Here is a 25,231-nt window from a genome sequence, read left to right on the forward strand (position 1 = left end):
ACGTGTCTCTGCGTAGAATCACATGTGAATGGCCCCATAGACTATTACAGGTACGAGTGCTATCTATGAAAAACGTGGATAGCACTCAGACGTCAAAATCGGCCGTCTGAATGAGCCCTTAAGCATAGGTCCTAATGAAGACTTCAGAATTTGATTTATTAGCCTATGTTCAGACATAGTAGATTTTTACTTTTTAAAATTTTGCAGTAAATCTGTGGCACATCCGCAGGCAGTCCACTGCAAAATCCACATGTAGATTTAGCTGTAGACTTTTCAATTGTGGTTCTTGTTATAAACTGAACCCTGAACACAGATGTGAATATACGAGAACTAACCTACAGCTATATTTTATGACACCACTACAGAACACTTTAGGATATCATAAAGCACAGGTCACTTTTTCACGTGTATGTAAAGCCATTAATTATGTGGTTAGATAAATTCTGATGGAATGATACATTGATTGTAAAATAGCACTGACTAGAGCGCTCTCCATTTATCTACGCTATGTGCGATGAAGGAATATCTTTGTGCTGTTGAAAACATTAACAGTAACTATTTCCTTCACAATAACTGTCTTTTCTTGAGACTGCCAAGTTATGCCATCACAAGGAACTGTCCACCGGTATCCTTGGCTCTGAGCTGCTCTCCGGTCTTCTGTGCTTCTCTAACATTTGAACATTTACACAGACCGCACGCCAAATCCATGTGAGTTTTTTTTTTGTACTACCTTAAAACTCTATTTCCTGCACAACCTGTTTCTGGTGATCAGCCTTGGCAGCCGACCCACCCTTTTAACTCTTCAAACATTGCATGGGAAACTCAGCGAGCAGGTAGAGGAGTCAGGTGTGTGCCGGGCTTGTCGGGACTCTGTCTACTGGCCCGGAGGCGGGATTCCCCGGTGTTTAAAAATAATTTTAGGCTAGGTAATCCTGTCTGGAATCATGATGGATTTCCTTCGGAATATTCTGGTAAGTTATGTATTTTTTTTTTATTATGTTTTATCAGGAGCGTACTTTATTTTTTACTTCTGGTTCTGTACCTGTGTTTACCTTTCTACCGGCTGTGTACACATCACACTTAGCTAACTCATTCCTTCAGGGGACAACATGAAAGGCCAAAAAAGGTCTTTATTCTCTACTGTAACCTTCTCATCCGCTGGCATATGCTTCGTATTATTTTAGTTATTCATGTATTATTTTATTTATTCATTTATTTATTTGTTATATGTCTCATTTAATTAGTGGAAACTTGACATCATTAATGGAAATTCTTCATATGACATAGGTTTAAAGATGAATTGATCTATATCTCTCATTATCTATCTATCTATCTATCTAGTGTATTTTCAATGACTAGTAGTTTTCACGCTATTTTCTATATCGTGCATGTGTATCAGCAACAAGAATTCTGACGTTTCCCAAAATCCACACATTTAAAAAAATCATTGTATGAATTTACTATGTCCAATAAAACTATACATTCAATAGATAGATAGATAGATAGATAGATAGATGTTATAGATGTTATCTTACTTATTTGGGAGATGAAGGCAGTAATTTATTAACATATTGAACACTTGTTGGATAATTATGTGAACAAGTTGTCTACATTGAATGGCTGTAAGAAGCTCCATACTCATAAAATATTTAATTACTTTCACTATAGACAAGGTCGCCCTGCTGTCACATGTACAACTGAAAGGTGTAGCGTACTTAATAAAGTAAGAACATCCATAGAAATGAAGGAAGATACTTGTTATAGATACCGATTCTACCTAAAAGTCAATTGATGTCATTTATTATTTAGACACTATTTAGAAACTAGAATACTCTGGAATATCCTAATTGTAGATTATCAGAAATTAGAATTATGGATATATATAAGCACTAAGGCACTGAGTTGTCAATACCGACTAGTTTAATGAGGGTCTTGATGAGGGGGTGTGCTTGAGTCAGGCGCTCCTGATTCATCAAGTGGCGCTCACCTCTTAATGAATCAGAAGCATCTGAGAAGTGGCATGTGCCTCCGTGTACCTCAGCACAAATCTTACTCCAGTCAAAGACTGGAGTAAGATTTCTGGTTTAAGGAATGCCGCCACTCACCATGAATTAGATGAAATGAGGCGTCACGCCCCATCACCCACCATCCCACCCCAGCTTGGAAAAATTGGAGTGAAAACACCAAAAGTCCGAATTCTGGTCTAAAGGCTTTGATGAATCAGGGCCTATGTGTAGATTTGATGAATTGATGGTAATATAAGACCATTGTATATTTTTAACAACAGAAATGGCAGAAAAGTAACTTGAAGCTTTGAGCCACAGTGCAAAATCTATAAAAAAAAAGCCCTGTAAATATTTGGCTTTATTGATAGCCGTTATCTGCCCCTACGGGGCCATTCTGTGGTGGCCCCATAACCAAGTGTCATCACAGTCCTCTATTGTTATGCTCTTGATAGCCATATATAACAGTATGTAGTCTGCTGAAATATCCACAATTCAGTATATACATATTATGTGAACATTCATAGTAAGGAATAGAACATATGAAAACATTTGAAAAATACGGGAACTACTATTTCTAAAACCATCTTTTGGAACAATGGCCAAGTAGACTCTCAGCTTAAAGGCTGCCCAGCGAAAACCAACAACATAGACTTATCTTATTTTGGTTTTTAACCGAAATGTAAACACGACTTCCATCTTGGCATTTATGTGGCAGTCAGGTAATTAAATCCAAAGAACCAACCCTTGTTTTCCATTGTGAAATGTGTGGGAATATATTACAACTTTTCCTGTTTATCCAGATTCTTTAGGAATCCTAGAAAAATAAACAGAAACATATCGATTTACGAGGCATATGCCAAAAGAACAGGAGCAGTGTGAAAGAAGTGGCACATGGAAACATATGTACAGTTGTGACTTTAGCCGTTGGCGGTTGTAAACCACTTAATCTTTTGTTTTTTGTACTTACACCCTGTAGCATTGTTTTTCTTTATTGGGACCTGCTTGACAACTTTATAGCACAATTCTCCTCTTAATGGTGTCTAATTGTGAATGCATTTCTTGGGGTGATAACTGTCTTATATTGATGAAAGCATAGATTACAAACTTGTCTTAAGCTGTAATTACATTGAAAGATAATCGTGAACGAATGTTCTTAATAACACTAGTTTCACGATTATCTTGCAGTGTAAACAGGCTGCCGATCACCCGATGAACGAGCAAAACCCTTGTCTAGCGGGTGAAATGATCTTCTGCGCTGTGCAAAAGATCATTTTTCTCAGCGGTGCATTGACCTGTGTAAACTGATCGGCGGCAGCATCGTACTGTCAGTCAGTCCATGCAATCGGACCCTTACACTTTGCCCACATAGCAAAGGAAAACCACTGCACACTGTTATTTAGAAATGTGAAAACGTGGACAAATAGTGTCGTTGAAATATTATACCGTACTGGGTGATGTACAGTTTTCATACCCTAATCATGATTACTTAATACTTGGTTTACTTAGTAGACCAGCTACCCAATTTCCTTACCTTACATTGTTCATCTGTAGGGGTCCATTGTTTACTCCAGGGTTTATCCAGTGGCTTAATGAAGCATTCACTTTATTTATTTTTTTATTCCTTAAACTTGTGTAATGTGTGTTAATATACTCACCAATCGCTGTCTTCCCTGGTTTCCAGCGCTGCTCAGGTTCTCTTCTGAGTCACGTGACTGCGATTCCCACCATCCAGATCATATTGCACTCTATGTATCAGCTGGAAGTGGCTTTTATAATGTGAGTTTATGGGGTCTTGTTCTGACGCTCAATAGACTTACATTGTAATAGCCACTTATAGCTCACAAATAAACTCCAATGTGAGCCAACTAGACGGAAGAGATGTACTGTGACTCAGAAGAGGACCAGAGCAGTGCTGGAAACTGGAAAAGGAGGCAATTTCTGAGTATGTTAACACACAGACACTATACTACACTACAATTTACAGCGGTTTAGGGAATACAAAATATAATGGTGTGGTTCTTTAATAATAACATACTTGGTGGCCCATGTTGTACTAATATCTCATCTGATGATTTAGCGCCATGCCCAGATCAGATAATATTATGTATAGTATAAAATAAAAAACAGAAGAAAAAAGCTCACCACACTGCAGATGATTTCACAGCCTCAGCCTCAATGTCCTGGTAGGTGCCCGTCCTTCACGTCTTGCCATCAAACCATCCAGAGAATATACAGTATATTGATAGGAAAGGACAGCACTGCATACCAGTCAATAAAATTCCTAAGTGCTTGTTTATTAATCCATGATTAAATGATGGAATACAGCCACATCATGCAAAGACAACTGATGTTTCTGGCGCTACTGCGCCCTTAATCATAGAAGATCTTTAGATAAAGGGTGCATTGTAACATATATATATACTTTATTATGCATTTATGTCTTTTGACTCCATAATAACCAAGGCTCTAGAATTGTAAAGCAAAGTTCTGATTCTGACTCCTCTATTTTTCCAGACTGTTACTCCTTCATTAATGGTCAGTAATTAATTATTTAATAATAATAAATTTACTAAAGTAAATGTACTAGTTATCCATTTTTTTTATGTTTTTTTTTTTTTTTTTATAAATATGAGCCTTAGATTGAAGAGCATAAAATATTTAAACATTTTCAAAAATCCTATTAAAATTAATAAGGTAGTTATACAATAATAATAATAAGAGAGATAAGCAAATCAGTTTCAGGCTAGTTAAATTTGTCTTGAAACTTACAAAAAAAATTTGGATGCTTCTGAATCCGAATTTTCTGTGATTCACTTTGTGCAAATTCAGCAAAATAGAGGCCACCATTTTGCTGATTTCTAGAAGCATTGAAGGATTGAGAAGGAAAATAGTCACTCTGCATTTATTATGCTATTTATTATGGTATTTATTTTTACCACCTTGCATTTTTTATTCTTTGGGGTCTATAGGTAATAATGAACTTCCAATTCACATTGAAGTTATTCAAAATTCATGGATATATTTGAGCCAATTGCAAAATTTGAATTCATTCATCACAAATAACAAAAATAATCATTTTTTAATGCTTCTACTGTCAGATACACTTCTGCTACGAATGGAAACCAGAGGAATCACTTAAACACTACAATTAATGGTAAAATTGTAAGCAGAAGACACTTAGATGAAACACACCTTTCTTTCTAAATTTAACAACCTTTTTTATGTGGTTTTATGAATGGCTTATTAAAAAGAAATACTTATTTAATCTAAATATAATACACTGGCATACATACAATAGTCCAGACTATGGAGCTGCTATTAAGATCTTGGATAGAGGGGGCGAAGACCAAGTTGACGTCTTTTAAAGGGAATCTGTGAGTAGAATCAGCATTCCTAAGGTGTCTATATGGGCATGTAAGTTAAAGAAAGTTGAATAAAATCATACCTTGATATTTGCGTTCCGATTCCAGAAAAATCAAAAATTTTCTCATTTTGTGTCAATGATCTGTTAAGATCTATGGTCCAAACACAGATCTCCCTGAGAATCTGCCTCTAGAGCTTATTTTAATTTAAAGGGGAGGTACCAGTGTGAGACAGGTAATGACCGACAGTCTGCTCTACTGATTTACATGTCTCACACTGGTAACACCTCCTTTCATGTAAAATAAGCTCTGAAGGCAGATACTCTGGCAGATCAGTGTCCGGCCCATAGATCTTAACAAGTCATTTACATATTAAGAAAAATGTGGATTCCTCCGGAATAAGAGATCAGATCATAGATATTAAGGTATCATTTCATATAGATGTCTTAGGTGGGACAATTCTACTGACAGATTCTGTTTAAAGAATCTGTAAACAAAGGTTTCAAGAATTAACTCAGAGATCATGGAAATCAACATGAAGTCCTATGGTCCCATGTAATTATGGTAGTGATGACAAGCACCAGAAATGGGTGCTACTTTAATATTTCCTATAGAGCCCTCTCAATCATATAATTCTAAAATGCATCTTTAACAAGGAGATAACATACAGTAATACTAAAGGGGATACAGTGTTCTAGTAATACTCATTAATCAGATACATCTCCATCAATCTAATGAATAGACAAGGATCTTGGAGAATAAAACATTAGTAATGTGCTATTTTCAACTACTTAATAGCAAATTATAATCTATGCAAATCAGGACATGCACACTATCAATAGACTTGAAAGCTGTGAAGAGTTTGCATATTATGTTTAGTGCTGTCAAAACACATTCCTTGAAGAAGTAAAAATAATGCGCTAATTGAATTGATGTAGCTTTACATATAACACAAAATGATCAGCGACGGAATCTAAACTCAGGAACTTTGATGATGCATTTCACCTGTTATCACAAGTTAAAAAGCTAGGAGAACCCCAATTCTAATTATCTTCTGACATTAGGAAGCACATAGTTGAAGTAATTGAGCTGTAATCTCCCCCATGGACAAGACAGGCACAGTGTCTAAAATCAGACAGATTCTCTTTTTCATAGTCAAATCAATATTCTACATCATTAATTGATGTAGGTTTTAGAAGGGTTGAACACATGTCTTTAATATGATAGGGTTTGATCTCTCCCTCACAGACCTGTATCTTGTATCATTTGTCCCCATAGATTTACCAGTTACCTCTTAAAACACTATTTAATCATTAGACTATCCAAACTTTGTATTGATTGGAATTTCCATTCATTTTGTATAAGAATTCTAACCAACTCCTGAGAGAAAGCCGTGTGAGCACCATTCTCGAGAAAGTTGTTGGTACTATTGGTGGGATCTGCATCTGCTATACATATGTGCTATATAATTGGATATGCCATAAATAAATGAGATTGGAGTATCCATTTAAAGGGGTTAAAGTTTTAGCAAATTAATCTAAACTATTGAATACAATTTTACATATTACATCTTCAAGACCTTTGCTTGAGGGGATTAATTGGAAATCTTCATTGGTTACTTGCAGAGGGTAACCAATGAAGATGTCATGCTCATGGGTTCAAACCCTTGAGCCTGTGTTTTGTCGTCAGCTTCTCTGTTCGCCAAGCCACAGCAGACGCACCTTTTCTCTGGGTGTTTAGGTTCTGTTATTCTAGCTGCAGTCTGTTTAGCATAACACTGGTGTTTTCATTTGTCTGCCCTATCACCTTTTGGATGCGTCTTGATATTCTTTCCCCTGCCGGCATTTCCTCTTGGTGATAGTTTCATTTAGATATCCAGCCATCAGAGAAATTCCAGCTAGGGTTTATCTCTTTGCTGTTTCTGTTCTTTACTCTTCTCTTATTTTCAGTTTCTTTGTAGGAAGTAGGCTGCATATTATCTAACAGTACATAATTTATACTTTATTTTGTATTTCGTGGTTTATTTTACTCACTCTGGTACCTTTTTTTTTTTTTTTTTCCAGAACACTTTCCCTTTTGTAGGTAACTCACACTCTGCTCTGCCTTCTGGTTCTTTAGGAGGTACATGAAGCGCTCGAGGGCCTTTCAGACAGCATAGGTCCAAGTTGCCATCTTCAGGTCTTATAGGCGGATAGTTGTTTACTGCCTGCCTGTTTTGTCTGGCGGACCACTCTTGCCAGTGATTCTGCGACTTCTGGTGCCAACATGTCAACAGAGTGGCTGCTTCTTTTACACTCTGCTCTGTTGACGGGGTGTGACTGCTGATTTCATGCTCCCCACTGCCAAGATCCGGCTGTCATATCAGCATGACGTTGGCAGTCACGCCCCATCGACAGAGCAACCCGGAAGAAGAAGAGCTACTTTGTTGACGTGAAGCAGCAGAATTCCTCAAAGGAGCAGTCTACGATTGCTCTGAGCCAGTGCTGGACAGAACAAGCAGGTAGTTAGCAATTACCTTCCTGTCAGTTCTTAGCCCAATGAAACACAAATAGTCCTCGATAACTCCTTTAAATATCCTGAAGATAGATAATCAATTGCTATGTGCTGGACAACCCCTTTAACAATCGTGCTGGTCATTTGATGGACACATTGGTGCAGGGATCTGATAACTGTACTTTAACTGTAACGAACCATTCACTTGTGCAATGATCAAATGACTAGAAGAGATTTTTATCCTTTCCAAATAAACAATGGAGGCTCGTCAGGACACTTTTGTATCTGCAGGGCATCACTTAGGGTATGTGCACACGATGCAGAAAATTTCTGCATCATTTCTGCATCTCCCTGGCAGAAAAAACGCATGCAGATTGTACATGCGTTTTTCCTGCGGATTCACATGCGTTTCCGCATGTGGATTGACAAGCGCTTTCCAGGCGATTTTAGCATCACCTGGAAAGTGCTTGACAACTAGGTCACACTATATAAATCCATGCAAACAGCATGGATTTATATAGTGTGACCCGAGAGAGTGTATATACTTACCTCCGATGGCCCGCGCTGTCCTGCTCACTCCATTCTCCCGGCTGCCGGCAACTTTGAATTGAAAGACCTGCCGACGTCAGCGTCACGTGACCCGTCACATGACTCTGACGTCAGCGCAGGTCCTACAACTCACTGCAAGTGCCGGGAACCAAGCAGGAGCGCTGCGCGGGCCGACAGAAGGTAAATATACATTTATTTTTTATTTTATTCTTGTTTTACAGCTTTTTTAATGGTACCTGGGTGTGGATGAGACTCTCCTCTCCTCCACACCCGGGTACCATCCGCACATTAGAACGCGCCAATAACGCAAGTACAAATGCAGTCTTGCGGAATTGGCGCGTTCTAATGCAAGTCAATGGCGGCGAAAACGCCGCGTTTACGCAAAATTAATTGACATGCTGCGGATTTTTGAGCGCAGCGTTTACGCAGCGGAAAAATCCGCATCATGGGCACAGCACATGCGGATTTCTATTGGGGAACATTGCTGCCCTTCTACCATGCGTTTTTAATGCGTTTCCGCGGCGTTTACACAACTGCAAAAACGCCGCGGAAACGCATTAAATATGCATCGTGTGAACTCAGCCTTACTGTTTCTTCTAAACATGATCTGATAGTTTTATAGAAGCCAGTGATTTAAGTACTAGTGTATACATTACTAAAAGAAAGATATTGGCTTGTAGCACTGCCTGCAACTCAATTTTGAAGAGACTTTACCTTGTTTTAGTAGGTGTTAAAATTTTAATGACAGCATGCAAGTCTAAATAATTATGAAACCCCAACGGTTTATTCTAAGGGACAGCTTGAAGCATTGTTTATATAGACTTCCACATTGACTGCCCTACTCTCTTGCATTTTTAAACACCTGATAACATGAAGTGCTCTTATGTGATAAATTTTATATGTGAACAGGAATAAAGTGCCATGTAAAGTATCAAGTGATTTCTGGGAATTTTTTATTGTCTATTGTAAACTCAGTTTTGTGACAGTGTTGCTCACTATATTTTTTTTTACAAAACATAAAACACCATCAGGTTTAAAAAAAAAAAAAAAAAATCTAAATTTTGCAAAAATTGTGCGTTAACTGTGTTAAGGAATTAATATAATTTGTACAAATGGACTTTTTTTCATAGTCTTAAAAAGGAATTGGATGACTTAACATAATATTCTAAACATAAGAAATTTTTACCTGGGTCTTTCTACCCTCAGTTTTTTCCTTAGTAAGTAAAAGCCATGCTCAGTCAGTTTGAGGTCAGATGACAGCTATACTTTATCTTAAAGGGAACCTGTCACCATGAAATTGTAGTCCAATCTGCAGGCACCATGTTATAGAGCAGGGGGCGCTGAGCACATTCATATATAGTTTTGTTAGAAAAGATTCAGGATAACTTTTGTTTTAGTCATTTAAACCTCTGCTCTTTCTGCGATTTTCAGTCCAGTGGGCGGTCCTATCAGTGATTGACAGCTATGTCTGTCTACAAAAAAAATCTGTCAGTCACTGATAGGACCGCCCACTGGACCGAAAAGCCCAGAAAGAGCAAGGGGTAAAATGTTTAAACACAGGTTATACTGAATCTTTTCTTGCAAAACTACATATCAATCTACTCTGCTCTCCCTATTCAATAACATGATGCATGCAGATAGGACAGTATTTTCATGGTGACAGGTTCCCTTTAAGAAGTTCTTGGTTTTTATTTTGTGTATAGCACTATACAATTCATAATTAATCCTACTAATATCCATATTGATATAATCGGTAAAAAACAATGGTCCTTTTCACTTGCGGCCATACATGCCAATGCCATAACACGGCTTCCATCATGATTGACAGGTGATGTGGTATGCTTTGGATCATGAGGACTTCGATCCTTAATCATACTATTCTTTATACATCAAGTTAAAGAGGCTGCCTGGCCTCATTAAATCTCTACAGGAGCCATGGATGAGGTGAAAAAAAAAAAAAAATGGAATACTGTATACTCACCTACCGTCACACCCATGGATCCAGCTCTGGAAGCATTAATGGTCTGCATTAGCACTGGAAGCCATCGTTCATCTTTCACAGGACCACTGAAGCCTGTGATTGTTTTCATTTGTCCATGCAATCGTGTTCCATAACTTAGCAGCTTTTTAAATTGTTTTCTTGCAAAGTCTGATTTGGCCTTTGTTTTCTTGAGCATTAATAAAGGTTTGCATCTCAAATGGGAACTGTCAGTAGCATAGGCAGATTATAATGAAGGCAATCCGGGCTAACGCCCGGGGCCCCGAGCCTGCAGGGGGCCCGCGGCTCTGGGCGGGGTGTCTAATGCCGGATTGCCCTCATTATATGTGCAGGCCGCCGCGGCACATACTGGTAGCAGTGGCGGGAGGGGGGGCCCCGGACCGCTCCCCCAGCAGCGGCCGCCGCTACTTCTTCATCGGCCGGGTCAGCACTGCAGCAGTTAACTTCCCTGTGCTGGCCCGGGCGCGTCACTGCTAGGAGACACGGCCCTGTGCGCGGCCGTGTCTCCTAGCTGTGACGTCACGCAGTGCGCGCCCGGCCTGCAGTGCTGCACCGGAGAAGAGAGAGAGCAGGCAGGAGGAATGGAGCCGGGGGATGGTGAGTGTGTGTGTGTGTGTTGTATGTGTGTGTATGTGTATGTGTGTGTGTGTTATGTATGTGTGTGTATGTATGTATGTATGTTTGTGTATGTGTGTGTGTGTGTGTAGGCAGATATCATTGTGTGATGTCTGTTTATATGTATTTTTGTGTTTCAAATGTGTTTATGCGTGTATGTATATGTCTGTATATGTTTGTGTGTGTGCGTGACTGCATGCATGACTGCGTGCGGCCTCCTGCTGAGTATAGTTGGCGCCGTGCAGCCTCCTGCTGTCTCTGGATTTATATAGTGTGACTGTAAAAGAATGGTAAAAAATAAAAAATATATACTTACCTTCTGATGGCCTGCCGACGTCAGCGGTCGCGTGACCCGTCACATGACTAAATGACGTCACGGCAGGTCCTTTTCAGACCATCGCGAGCTGCCGGCAAGCCAGGACGCATCGGATAAAGACACCGGGGGCAATCAGAAGGTAAGTATAATATTTATTTTTTATTTTATTCTTTTTTTACAGGTTCTATGGTACCCAGGTCTGGAGGAGAGTCTCCTGTCCTCCACACCCGGGTACCATCCGCACATTGAAACGCATGGATTCTGCATGTACAGATGCAGTGATGCGGATTCCATGCGTTCTAATGCAAGTCAATGGCGGCGAAAACGCCGCGCTTCCGCAAAATAATTGGTAATGCTGCAGATTTTTCACCAATGATAATCCGCAGCGGAAATTTCCGCAGCATGTGCACAGCACATGCGGATTATCATTGGGGAACATGGCAGGCCTTCTACCAAGCGTTTTTTAAGCGTTTCTGCAGCGGAATTGCCGCTGCGGAAACGCTTAAAAAACGCATAGTGGGCACACAGCCTAAAAAAAAATATTATAATTAATATTGTGCCAAATTAATTTCACGTGAACTATCACATGATCTATCACAGGGAATCATGTGACATGTCACGTGATAAATCAGGTGTGTGTGTGTGAGGGGGCCCGCGCCTTCTAAACTGCCCGGGGCCCTTGCTACTCTTAATCCACCCCTAGTCAGTAGTACATGTGACTATAAGAGATTTTTCAGTATATCTTATGAGCTACTTCTTCCCCACCCCCTGCCTCCTGAATTTATCATCTACTCTGCCCAAAAAATATCTCCACTCAGCCTTACTTAGATAAAATGGACTACCAGCACTATAAGTTATCTGGTTATCCCTATCATATTGTATTGAGAGGGGAGAGGGGAGGACGAGTGAGGAGCAGAGAGAGAAAACAAGCAGAGGGAGACAAAAAAAGATAGTGCCAAGCATTCTAACAAGTCTTTTATCTCATCCCAGAGCTGGATTCACCTCTACACAACTCAGTACTGCTGTATGTTGTCCTCCATGCTGCTGCTGATTTTCTCTGTGTACAAGAAAAAAGGAAATAAGAGCAGTAAATAATCTCTCTGTTAAAGGGAGAGATCACAGCAGCAGCTATTTTCCTACAACCTGTCAATTTCCATTAACATTTGGACTGGGTGAAAAATTGGTTGTAATTCCTAAATAGTTGATGCAATATTTTTTTAAATCCTTTGCTTAAGGCTGAAAAGTCTATACTATAATAAATTATGAAAATTCTGCAATTGTTTAAATATTTCTCGACCCAACTATATAAATCTGCTTTTAAAATTTCCATCTCTTGTGTTGTCTGGCAATTTCATGAACACGTAGATGAATTTCCAGCTTTTTACCTCTCACAAATAACATATATTAATAGGACTGTTGTAAATATCTCTTTCCGTGATATCCCCAACTATTGGGAAGACATGACCTTGGAGTAAAATATATTCCTGGAACAGCAGATATAGTATGCATATTTACTTTTCATACATAGAAGTCTACAACCATGTGTTGAATTGGACTGTACGCTGTGTTTGTCACTTGTCTGCAACTTTAAATAGCGGCTGAGCAAACATATTGTTCTATGTCAGGGCTTATTATATTGTAGATGAAAGAATATGTTGGTAAAGGTAACCCTCACAATGCAGAATTACACAGTAACACGTTCACAGTGTTTTACCCAGGCACCGGAAAGACTATTTTTTTTCAAGAACTGTTTCCCATCAAGGCAGACTTATTTTATTCCCTTGAGAATTTCTTTTCATATGCGTAATTAAACAGAAGTTTAGATAACGATGCAACTAATTATTACAAAAAAATGCTTTTTTTATGCAAATCCTGAAATGGTTCATTATGTTGATGAGTAGTCTTACCTATGAGACACCATGGGGTTTAAGAAGTAGTAAGATCTTTAGACTCTAGAAAAGCTAAAGTATTATGAGAAAAATTGGACATAGATCTTTAGGTTTCAAAGTTTTGTAAAAGGAAAAATATGAGGTGGCACCAGGTTCTTTAAAATTTGAGTTTATCAGCTGATGTTGTGATAAGGTGTCCATACACCATCAAGATCAAGTTCTACAAGAAAAGTTGGAAGTAGAAGTAGCTTTGTGTTCTCCTCCCATAGCCTTATGTTTCAAGGATTGTTACTCAACGGTTAGCAATGTTGCCTTGTAGCACTAAGGTCTTGGGACCATATACAGCCAAGGACAACATCTGCATCGAGTTGATATGTTCTTCATGAATATGCATGGGTTATTTCCAGGTATCCCATATTCTCTCCCAAAACTTTTAGTTTAATTTTGAATTAATATATCACTGTACTTCACTGTGGAACTTGTTAGCACTATATAAACAATAAAATAAATAAATCGCATATGCAACCTAAAAGAACAACTTTATTCTGACTTGGCCTACAAGACTAGTGCATTAGACATTCCCTTATATCTTCTTGGGCAAATCGGTAACATTTAGTAACAAGACCTTACCTGCTATGTGCCATAAAATTATTGGTGTCAATGTTCTCCTCGGGCATCGGTATCCAGATGTGACTGCTACTATACTTCGACATCCCATATATCTACATCCCTGTATCTAAGCTCCAGCCTAGGACTATGTTCACAAAGGCTTTTGATGATTTCTTCTTTAGCTTCGAAATCTTCTTAAAAAAATGTTTCAAAAACGCTTGGAAAATTCTTCCTATTTATTTCTAAAGGAAGATCCACTTAACCGAAAAGGTGTTGAAAAAAGTCTGGTGGAAATAAAGCGAATGTCACTTTTTGGAAGGAGTTCTTGATTGTATAAACTCCTCCAAACTATGTACTGTCCAATCAAAAACCTGCAAATAACGCCTTATGATAAAATACTCTTTTAAAACTTTTAGGCTATGTGAACACTTGCCCTCATTCATAAAGACCGCCAATTTTCAGGCCGGTCTTGAGAGGGTATGGTGGATTCAGAAATTCCTTATGAGGCTCACAATGGTGTGCGCCTCCATGTGCTTCATCACAAATCTTATTCCAGTCAGGGACTGAAGTAATATTTTTGGTGCAGGGTATATGCCACAGTTCATCATGGATTAGCCTGAGTATGGTGCCACACTCCCATCCCAGCTCTGCTCTGCTGGGATAAACTCGAGTGAAAACACAACATTTTTGCGCAATTTTGTGTGGCGCAAAATCTTTACAACTTTTTTAAACGATTTACGTCAGTATTCTGGCATAATCACCTTGATGTATTGAGACTGTAGTCTTTTTTGCTAAGTTTTCAAAGAAAAAACTGAGCGGAAACTGAGTTTTTGAGGAGTTTTGAGAACCATTTGGAGTGTTTCCGCTCAGTTTCTGCCCAAAAACTCCTCAAAAAACTCTTTGTGCACGTAGCTGTAAAAACCTATTCAAAGCTGCTTCAGGCAAATAAAGAAATACAAACTCTTCCAAAGACTCCAGAAAAGGAGTGTTTCCTTAAAAGGTTTCCTCTTGAATGCCTCAAAAACCTGATTAAACTAGTGCAGTATTCTTCCTTGCTCCGTGATATCAATGTCGTCTCCTACAAATGGCATGATTACTTCACACTTGCCACCACTATCAATGGCAATAACCATAGATTGGAATATTATGGGTAATTTTGGCAATTTGCTATATAACTTTTTTCCTGTGAACGGTGAACGTGTTCACAGTATCCTAGAATCTTCTTTGTGCTAGTTTCAGCTCAGGTGACCATGCCCGTATGACTGAGGCTGAAATTTAATGAGATCAAATAAATATGTCCTCATAAATGATTATTTTAGATTGGATCATTCTTCAAAAGACTGAATGACACTAAATGTCCAGGTGAACGGTTAAATGCAACAACGAGAACATTCGAAGAGAACACTGAAATCCTAAAAAAGATAACTTTTATTGAATATATAAAATATAGGAGATAGTGTTAAAAGCACAGGTGCTACACAGCAGATGGACACTATTTTGGCCTTTTCACAGCATACGTAATGAAACATGGCATCATATAGTTAGAACAAAAGAGGATATAAAGCTTGAGTTTGTGCACATGGCCATATTTACGGTCCGAGTGCAATCCGATGAAAAATTGGATCGCACTCGAACCAATGTTATTCTATGGGGCTGTCCATATGTCCGATTTTTTTTCCTGGACCGAGCCGTTCCGAGGAAGAAATTGTAGCATGCCCAAGTTTGGATCTGATATTTGGATTGCACTCGGCCATGCAAGTCAGTGAGTGAGTGGAAAACATCGGACTGCACTCGGATGACATCTGAGTGTAGTCCAATTTCCACGGACTGACCGAATGGAGAAGATGGAGACATTTTTTTTCTCCATGTTCTCATCATCCGGGAGAATCGGATCACACTGTGATCAAACTCTGATCAGAGTGTGATTAGCATAATCGGCCCAATTCTTTCAGATGAGAGAATATACACTTGTGTGACCCCAGCCTTATTGCTTTTCATAATGCTAGTGCACGTAATCCAAGGTGTAAAAGTATATCCATGCCAAGGAATAGTAATAGTGTTTCTTTTCCCTTGTTATTCAGATGTAGCTAATGCTATAAGCGTGAGACAGGTCCAGCTCTGGGGTGGAGGGACAGGAGACTGTCTCACGCTTATAGCATTAGCGACACCTGAATAACAAGGGAAAAGAAACACCATTACTATTCCTTGGCATGGATATACTTTTACACCTTGGATTATATGCACTGGCGTTATGAATAACAATAAGGTGGGAAACTAAATGTTTATATCCTCTTCTTTTCTTGCTAAATAATTCCTTGTTTCATTACATATGCTGTGAAGAGGCCAAAATAGTGTCCGTCCGTCTGCTGTGTGGCACCTGTATATTTGTATATTATATTATTGTATTTTATATTATTGTATATGCATTTTATATTATTTATATTATTTGTGTAATAAAAGTTATCTTTTTAAGGATGTCAGTGTTCACTTTATATGTTCTCTTGCTTTTAACTGTTCACCCGGACATTTAGGGCAGGTGCAGACGCCCGTAGATTCTGTCATCCGAGAGAATCAGACCAATTATGCAAATGACGCTGATCAAACTCTGATCTGAGTGTCATCATAGTGTGATCCGATTGTCTCGGATGAGAGAATCAGAGCACACTGTGAACAAAATGTCTCCATCTTCTCCATTCTGTCAGTCCGTGGAAATCAGACTGCACTCAGATGTCATCCGAGTGCAGTGCGATGTATCCTACACATTCATTGACTTGCATGGCCGAGTACGATCTGAATATCAGATCAAACTCGGACATGCAGCGATGTTTTCTTTAGACTATGTCCAAGGAAAAAATCGGACATGTGCACGGCCCCATAGACTAACATTGGTCCAGGTACGATCCAATATTTTGTCTGATCTCACTCGGGCCGACTACCGATCATCTGCACCTGCCCTTAGTGTCATCAAAGTATAATGTGTAAGATACACTGTAATTTTATTTACTCACATTAATAAATTATTCTAATTTAAATGAATCAACATACTCAGTGCAACTTTTTAAATGTTCTTTTCTTTCTTATTTTTTTTTTAGTCACTAAATTTTATGATGATTGCATATGTAATTTATACACTTTATCACATAAAAAGTCATCCATTTGAATCTGTTATGAAGTGGAGAAACTGAATGCTCTTTCCTCACCATGTAAGCATTGCTTAGGTGTGAATAGGAGCTGATTATATAACAAGTGAATATGTAAAAAATCACAATGTCAGTCACCGATACACTGCTGAGATGTTATATAACAACGTCTGTGTAAGTACACTCATGATTAAAGTTACTTCATATATATATATAGTTTCTGGAAGCGGTACATGCTTAACTGGTTCAGGTCCAGGGCCAAAGACACTTTTTTAGTTTAACGACTATTTTATAATTACTTGTTAATTGTATTTTTTTTTTGTTACCAATGCAGTTTTTTCTACATTTTGTGACATTTTTTTTTAGAATTCTTAGTCCTATAGTTTAAAAAAATGATAGAAAAAACATTTTTCTTACATTCTAGTTACATTTTTTGGGGGGAAATCATATAGTATAGCCCTAAAAAAGACTACTTGTGAATTTGCAATTGTCTGTCAATAAGTTTGATATGTCACACGTCTGTTTTAAGGTAATTGAGTTGGGACAATCGTTCCCTAATGATGTATGGAGCAATCTTTTTAGTGGGTTATTTTATGCGTATTACGTTTCAATTGTCTTTTAAAACATTTTTGTTACATTTTTTTAATTTTATGATCTATTCTTCAAGAATGATAAAAGACAATAGTGGGACTTGTTTCATTTTACTGGAGCTACAAGAAAAATTTTGCCCTATTAGGCTGGATTCACACATCCATTTTCGTGGTCCAAGTATTGACCAACTGTGGGTCTACAAACCCTAACTCGACAGACCCACAGGCATATATGAGGCTGTCGATTTCAGGTCAGAAATCCCACGGCACATCCATGGATCAATCACGGTCTGTACTTGTATTGCGAAAGGCGGATGTGTAAATCTGGCCCTACAGAATTTTTGATTCCTAGTAGTGATCAAGTTGGTGATCAGGTGACAGTCACATGATGACCGCCACCAATAGAGGTATCTCATTGGGTGCTACATACCGGTATGTGTTTTCAGATCTCTCCAGGGTCCTTTTTAATCTCTAACTACTGGCCCCCCAATATTTACCTGCTTTCTTGCTGGCCTAAGCACCAGTACCACCCTGTTGTTAATGTAAAGTAATTAATCCTTAACCAATCATTAAAAAAAAGCTTAGTGACGTGTAAAGCTCTGTCTGATAAGTTGAGTACGGGTTTCCCAGATCCCCATCAGTCTCTAAAAGAAGGGAGCACCGATTTGCTTTCCCTGGATTCCATAGAGAGATGTGTAAGGGCTTTATACTGTAAGCGAAGACGTTAATGACTGCTATACCTATGACACTCAATCACATAGTCATTCTCCACTGTGTAGTTTCTGCGTAGGATACCAAGCTCAAAAATATCTTAGATTTCTGGCCACCATAACGCTTGGGTGCATTTAGCAGTGTTACTTGTAATGAGGAGGGTTAATTTTTATCTGCACGCTATAAAACTCCGATAAGGTTTGTCCTACTCCCTGAAAGTCATACAGGAATATCCTTGTGTTCATTTCTCAATATGAATCTGGTGAGTTCTGTTTTGCTTCATTCCGAGACTTTGCATTTTCCATTAATGTTTCTGTCGTGTTGGGTTTACAATGTATTGTATGTTTGTATTGCAAGCTTGATATCAGAACATTTTTAATGGTTGCTAAAAAATGTAAATTCCTAATGAGACTTCATACTTTATGGAGCCCTAGGAGACAGAAAATCCCCTCTTGGAAGGTTTTAGTAGGACCACTATGACTTTGGTGGCACCAATCATGGGTATAAGGTCTTCATTCGAAAGTATCCTTTCATAGTGATTAGGTAAAATTGGGAACCTGTAGTAAATCACTCACCTTTGCCCCACACGTGTAATGCGATGACGATTCTGCGGTGTGCCCTGGTTCACATGGAAAAGCTTCAATGAAGACTGCTAAATACTTGCAAAAAAATAATATTATTAAGCTCTGTACATAAAGTTTTAATGTACTGTCTACCGGGGTTCTCCTTTGCCCCACAGCAGAATACATACACTGTTACTGTATACTATGATTGTAGCAAGCATGAGCCCAACGTCACAGTAAATGGCTTTAATATTGATAACCTATATATTAATCACTTGTGGGGTCTGATCAATAATGTTATACGTTAGGAGGGGATCAATTAGCTTTCTTTGGGGCCTTTTCCATATGGCAGCTAAAGTTTTAGTTTGCTCCTTTCTGATGGTGCTGCTGGGTCCCATAAATTGCACCATTTACAAGAAAGACCCGATAGGACAGAACTGTTTTATTAATGGCAAAAATGGCGTCTAGCCAAAGTCACAACCTAATATAGTGCCTGTAATTTTATCACTGTCAGAAAAAATATCATTGGTATGCTGAATATATAACCGCATTAGGCTATGTTTTTGATGCACCATTTTTGCACCCATTAAGTAAAATAGGTTATTTGCCTTTTTTCAAAAATACTCAACATAAAAACTCACAAAAAAGCTCATCATGGGAACATAGCCTTAGAGAAAATTTTTTTTTTTTAGATATACCCCAAAATGGTCCCAGAAAAACTCAATCCGCGTAAAAAGAGCTGCACTGAATAAAATGAAAAAAGTTAGCCTCTTAGAATGCGGCAATGCGAAAAGCAAAGAATTTAGCCAAAATAGGCTTGGGATGAAGCCAGGTGCACCCTCCGGTGTTGAGGTAGCCTTTGATGGTGCTCGTTGCAGTATCCATGGCTACTCCATATGCCTCTGTCTGTGCCCTAGTAACAAACTATTGACTGGAGAGAATGGTAGCTGTCAAACTGACCAATCACAGGGTTAGGCTACGTTACTTCCCACTATGAGCTTTTGGTGAGTTTTCGATGAGGTGGGTTTTCTGCACCTATTAGGTAGATTAGGTTACTTGCTTTTTTTACATGCATTTTTATAGCATTTTTGATCTTACGTCTTTTGTCTCCTTTAATGTCATGTTTTAAATAAAGCTGTTTTGTTTTTGAAACTTCCTGGTATCTGACTTTGACAAAACTTTATTGATACAGACATATGCAGTTACATGCATTTTTAGTGGGTTTCCACATGTGTGTTTTATTTGTGGATTTTCCGCATCTAATGCAATTCTATTGGGAAAATCCACACAAAAGACTCAGTGTACCAGGAAGAGAAATTGACATGTTGTGGATTCCACACATGCACTGCAGGTCAGTTTATGCAGTATAAGAAAAAAAGCACAGTGTGCATGAGATTTCTATGAATCTCATCCACTTTTCTAGAACAATAAGACGCTGTTTAGTTTTGTTTATTGCAGCATCAAAAACTCATTGTGGGAACTTAAAGGGGTACTCTGGGGAGATAAAAAAATCTTGTAGTGTCTTATAGTGTCTGCTACTAGCCCTGCAGTGAAGGAGACATTATCAGGGGGCTTGCTGCTACTAGAAGGGAGCAGACCGTGCCTCCGTCATGTGACCTACCTCAGACTGTTGACAGGGAGACTTTATCAGGGGGCTGGTGTGACAGAAGCTGCTCCTCACTGCTCACCCATCCTGCCTGGGACATTACAACAGTGTGCAGCTCCATGCTGTTACTATCAGCCAGTCTCCTGATAATAGCTGTTTCTCTGCAGAGAACAGGGGGCGTGGTCACATCCCCTCTTCTTGGACTGACTGTTACACACAGGGGGGGGGCGTATTATGTAATAACCCAGATGGGAGAGGGAGCAGTGAGGAGCAGCTGCTGTCACACAGAATTACAAGGGTTATTAAGATCATATAACTGTACTGGCCATCTGATCTTTATAGTTTATGCAGGCAGGAAAAGTGCTATTTTTTTTTTATCTCCCCGGAGTACCCTTTTAACCTAAATCTTGCATGTGTATTGTAGATATGACCAAGTTACTACATGTAGTGAAACTCTTTATACCACTGTATTAGGAATTGCAATTTAAGCAATTGTTTGTGATATCCTTGTAAGCTGTGTCTGGATACAGAGAACGATTGCCCGATTATCCTTTTCCAGTTCTTCTGGGTTATTCTCCAGGCAATGATGAAGACTCACAAGTCACAACTTCAGAACAGACAGAACACAATAACCGCTTGATGTTTCAGCTCATTACCACAACCCAGCAAGTTCTTTTTGATTATCTTCTTCCCATGAAAATTGTGTATATAAGACGTAAGATCAGCCTGTGACAGTCTGCTGCGTCTAAATGCAGGTTCCATTAATATGAGGATTAGGAGAACCTCCAGGATGTCGGAACAGGAATATGCCACAAATCCATTTTGTTATTTCCACCGCTGGAGTACATTGCTAATGCTATTAAGTTGCTTTCTTCGTAGACTGGGCAGGTTGTCAAATGCATTAGTGTACCGGCTCTTCATGTTTTACTTGGATACTTTATTTGTTGTCATAGTTGAGACCGTGTCTAAAAATACTGGAACCATTTATAGATCCTTTACTGATTATACTATATGCAATATGCTTTATGTAAGAGGTGGAAAGACACAGTAACATTGAAATTATACCAACCTGTATATAGATGTTGCAGAGGGGAAATTGTAATTTGATTGCTTACCTGTAGTCCTGTAGAAAACCATAAAACTCAGTAAGTGATAATGACATGAGCACAAGCATAATGTGGACTATCCCTTCTTACATTGGAGTGTCCGTGTGATTAGATGACCCCTGTGTTCGCACTGTTGGGTGACACCTACATCCGCTGTTATAGCTTGGGCATATATGCAGCAGGTGTAGGGTTTTCATGATGACAAGGCTCTTTGGGATAATTAAAAAAATATTGGCTAAGCCTCATTCAGACTTCTGTTTTTTTATTTTTTTTACTGGACTAGTTTTCACAAGATTTGATTTTCATCTATTTTTGGTCTGGACTTCCATTTTTACTATCAGTGTGGCATCAGTTTTTGTTGTATGGAAAAAAAAAATCCAAACTTCTTCCTTCCCCATTAACCCCTCACCTCTGCAGCCAATTTTTGTTTTTCCATTCATGCTTTTACCTCCGCTTCTTCCAAGAGCATGGAATTTCAACAACGTCACCACATACAACATGACTTTCATGCTCGCATGAACAAAATCCTCCTGAGTAGTGATGAGTGAACCTGTGGATGTTCAGTTCCAGCGGGTTCGGCCAAACATCTGAAAAAAAGCTCCCGAACTCGAACCCGGGCCCCATTTATATGAATGGGTGGCCCGAACATCCATGGTTTCCACACTGTCACCTGCATGACAGCGAGGGAAACACAAGCTCTGATCGGCGGTAAGATTGTTACCACCAGTCAGAGCGCTGCGGGCTTACGCTGTCAGAGTGAGCCCACAGCTGTGATCGGTGGTAAAAAGTTTAATGCTGGTCACAGGCATCAGCTGATGAGAGAGTACTACTCTCATCTGCCTACGCCTGCTGTCACTGATAACAGCATGCCGCGATCTCCAGCGCTATATCTCCATACTTACCTGACCGGGAGGAGCGTCACCTCTCTTCTCGCCAGAGACCGGGGCAGGAATGAGGCGTCGGAATCGGCTCATCCGCATAGCGCTATCCAGTGCCATTTTACTGAAGACACATTTGTAGTCCTCCCCCAGCCTCTAGCAGAACAGGACACAGCAGCGCTGGAGCACAGAGAAGAAAGGTGAGTATAAGTGTTTATTTTTTTGCATGTGTGCAGCGCGATAGGGATGAGGGGTGCCATACATACCAGGATTGGGGGTGAGGGGGCCACACATACCAGGATTGGGGGATGAGGGGGCCATACATACCAGGATTGGGGGATGAGGGGTGCCATGCATACCAGGATTGGGGGATGAGGAGGCCATGCATACCAGGATTGGGGGGTGAGGGGGTACCATGCATATGAGGATTGGGGGTGAGGTGACCATGCATACCAGGATTGGGGATTGAGGGGAGCCATACATACTAGGATTGGGAGATGAGGGGCTCATGCAAATCAGGATTGGGGGGGTGAGGGGTCCCATACATACCAGGATTGGGGGGTGAGGGGTGCCATGCATACCAAGATTGGGGGTTGAGGGGTGCCATGCATACCAGGATTGGGGGATGAGGGGTGCCATGCATACCGGATTGGGGGATGAGGGGTGCCATGCATACCAGGATTGGGGGATGAGGAGGCCATGCATACCAGGATTGGGGGGTGAAGGGGCACCATGCATACCAGAATTGGGGGGTGAGGGAACCATGCATACCAGGATTGGGGGTTGAGGGGTGCCATACATACCAGCATTGGGGATGAGGGGTACCATACATACCAGGATTGGGAGGTGAGGGGGGTACCATGCATACCAGGATTGGGGGGTGAGGGGACCATGCATACCAGAATAGGGATGAGGGGTACCATGCATTCCAGGATTGGGGGATGAGGGGTACCATGTATACCAGGAGTGAGGGATGAGGGGTACCATGCATGCCAGGATTGGGGGGTGAGGGGACCATGCATACCACGATTGAGGTGTGAGGGGGGGCCATGCATACCAGGATTGGGGGGTGAGGGGACCATACATACCAGGATGAGGAATGGGGTGCCATGCATACCAGGATGAGGGGTACCACACATACCAGGATTGGGGGGTGAGGGGACCATGCATACCAGGATAGGGATGAGGGGGTACCATGCATACTAGGATCGGGGGTTGAGGGGACCATGCATATCAGGATTGGGGGGTGAGAGGACCATGCATACCAGGATTGGGGGGTGAGGGGACCATGCATACCAGCATTGGGGATGAGGGGTACCATGCATACCAGAATAGGGATAAGGGGTACCATGCATACCAGGATAGAAATGCGGGGTACCATGCATACCAGGATGAGGGATGGGGTGCCATGCATACCAGGATGAGGGGTACCATGCATACCAGAATAGGGATGAGGGTTACCAAGTATACCAGGATAAGGGATGGGGAGCCATGCATACCAGGATAAAGTATGGGGTGCCATGCATACCAGGATTGTGGATGAGGGAGCCATGCATACCAGGATGATGGATTGGGTGCTATGCATACCAGGATTGGGGGATGAGGAGGCCATACATTCCAGAATTGGGATGAAGGATGTGATGTATACCAGGATGAGGGGTACCATACATACCAGAATAGGGATGTGGGGTACTATGCATACCAGAATGAGGGGTACCATACGTACCAGGATAGGAATGAGGGGTACCATACATACCAGAATAGGGATGAGGGATACCATGCATACCAGGATAGGAATGCGGGGTACCATGCATACCAGGATGAGGGATGGGGTGCCATGCATACCAGTATTGGGGGGTGAGGAGGCCATACATACCAGAATTGGGATGAGGGGTGCCATGTATACCAGGATGAACATACCAGAATATGGATGCGGGGTACCATGCATACCAGGATGAGGGATGGGGTGCCATGCATACCAGGACTGGGGGATGAGTGGTGCCATGGATTCCAGGATTGGTGATGAGGAAGCCATGCATACCAGGATGAGGGATTGGGTGCCATACATACCAGGATTGGGGGATAAGGGGTGCCATACATACCAGGATAGGGATGAGGGCTACCATACATACCAGGATGAGGGATGGGGTGCCATGCATACCAGGATTGGGATGAGGGGTACCATACATACCAGGATGAGGGATGGGGTGCCATGCATACCAGGATTGGGGGATGAGTGGTGCCATGGATACCAGGATTGGGGATGAGGAAGCCATGCATACCAGGATGAGGGATTGGGTAATGGGGGATAAAGGGTGCCATACATACCAGGATAGGGATGAGGGGTACCATACATACCAGGATGAGGGATGGGGTGCCATGCATATCAGGATTGGGGATGAGGAAGCCATGCACACCAGGATGAGGGATTGGGTGCCATGCATACCAGGATTGGGGGATGAGGAAGCCATGCATACCAGGATGAGGGATTGGGTGCCATACATACCAGGATTGGGGGATGAGGGGTGCTATACATACCAGAATTGGGATGAGGGGTGCCATGTATACCAAATTTGGGATGAAGGGGCCATGCATACCAGGATGAGAGATGGGGTGCCATGCATACCAGGATTGGGATGAGGGATGCCATGTATACCAGATTTGGAATGAGGGGTGCCATACATACCAGGATTGGGGATGAAGGGTGCCATGCATACCAGGATTGGGGATGAGGGGTGCCATGCATACCAGGATTGGGGATGAGGAGTGACATGCATACCAGGATTGGGGATGAGGAGT

General features: G+C 40.6%; 1 protein-coding gene across 11 annotated transcripts in view; it reads left to right on the forward strand.

Moving 5' to 3' along the window:
- RAP1GAP2 (RAP1 GTPase activating protein 2) overlaps positions 1-25,231 on the forward strand; it is a 1,112,678-nt gene that overhangs the window by 907,907 nt on the left and 179,540 nt on the right. Inside the window, exon 1 of one of the 11 annotated variants that reach the window (XM_073667810.1) lies at positions 790-971. The exons of 9 other annotated variants lie outside the window; for them this stretch is intronic. In XM_073667810.1, coding sequence (XP_073523911.1) covers positions 945-971 — 27 coding nt within the window. In that variant the 5' untranslated portion in view covers positions 790-944. Of the gene's footprint in view, positions 1-789; positions 972-18,478; positions 18,542-25,231 lie in introns of those variants that run through there. One more of the 11 variants, XM_073667811.1, reaches the window with a different exon arrangement.

Source organism: Phyllobates terribilis, unplaced genomic scaffold (assembly GCF_046119375.1).
Source record: "Phyllobates terribilis strain yellow unplaced genomic scaffold, ASM4611937v1 Scaffold_2__4_contigs__length_985480577, whole genome shotgun sequence".
In the NCBI taxonomy this organism is placed as follows: Eukaryota; Metazoa; Chordata; class Amphibia; order Anura; family Dendrobatidae; genus Phyllobates; species Phyllobates terribilis.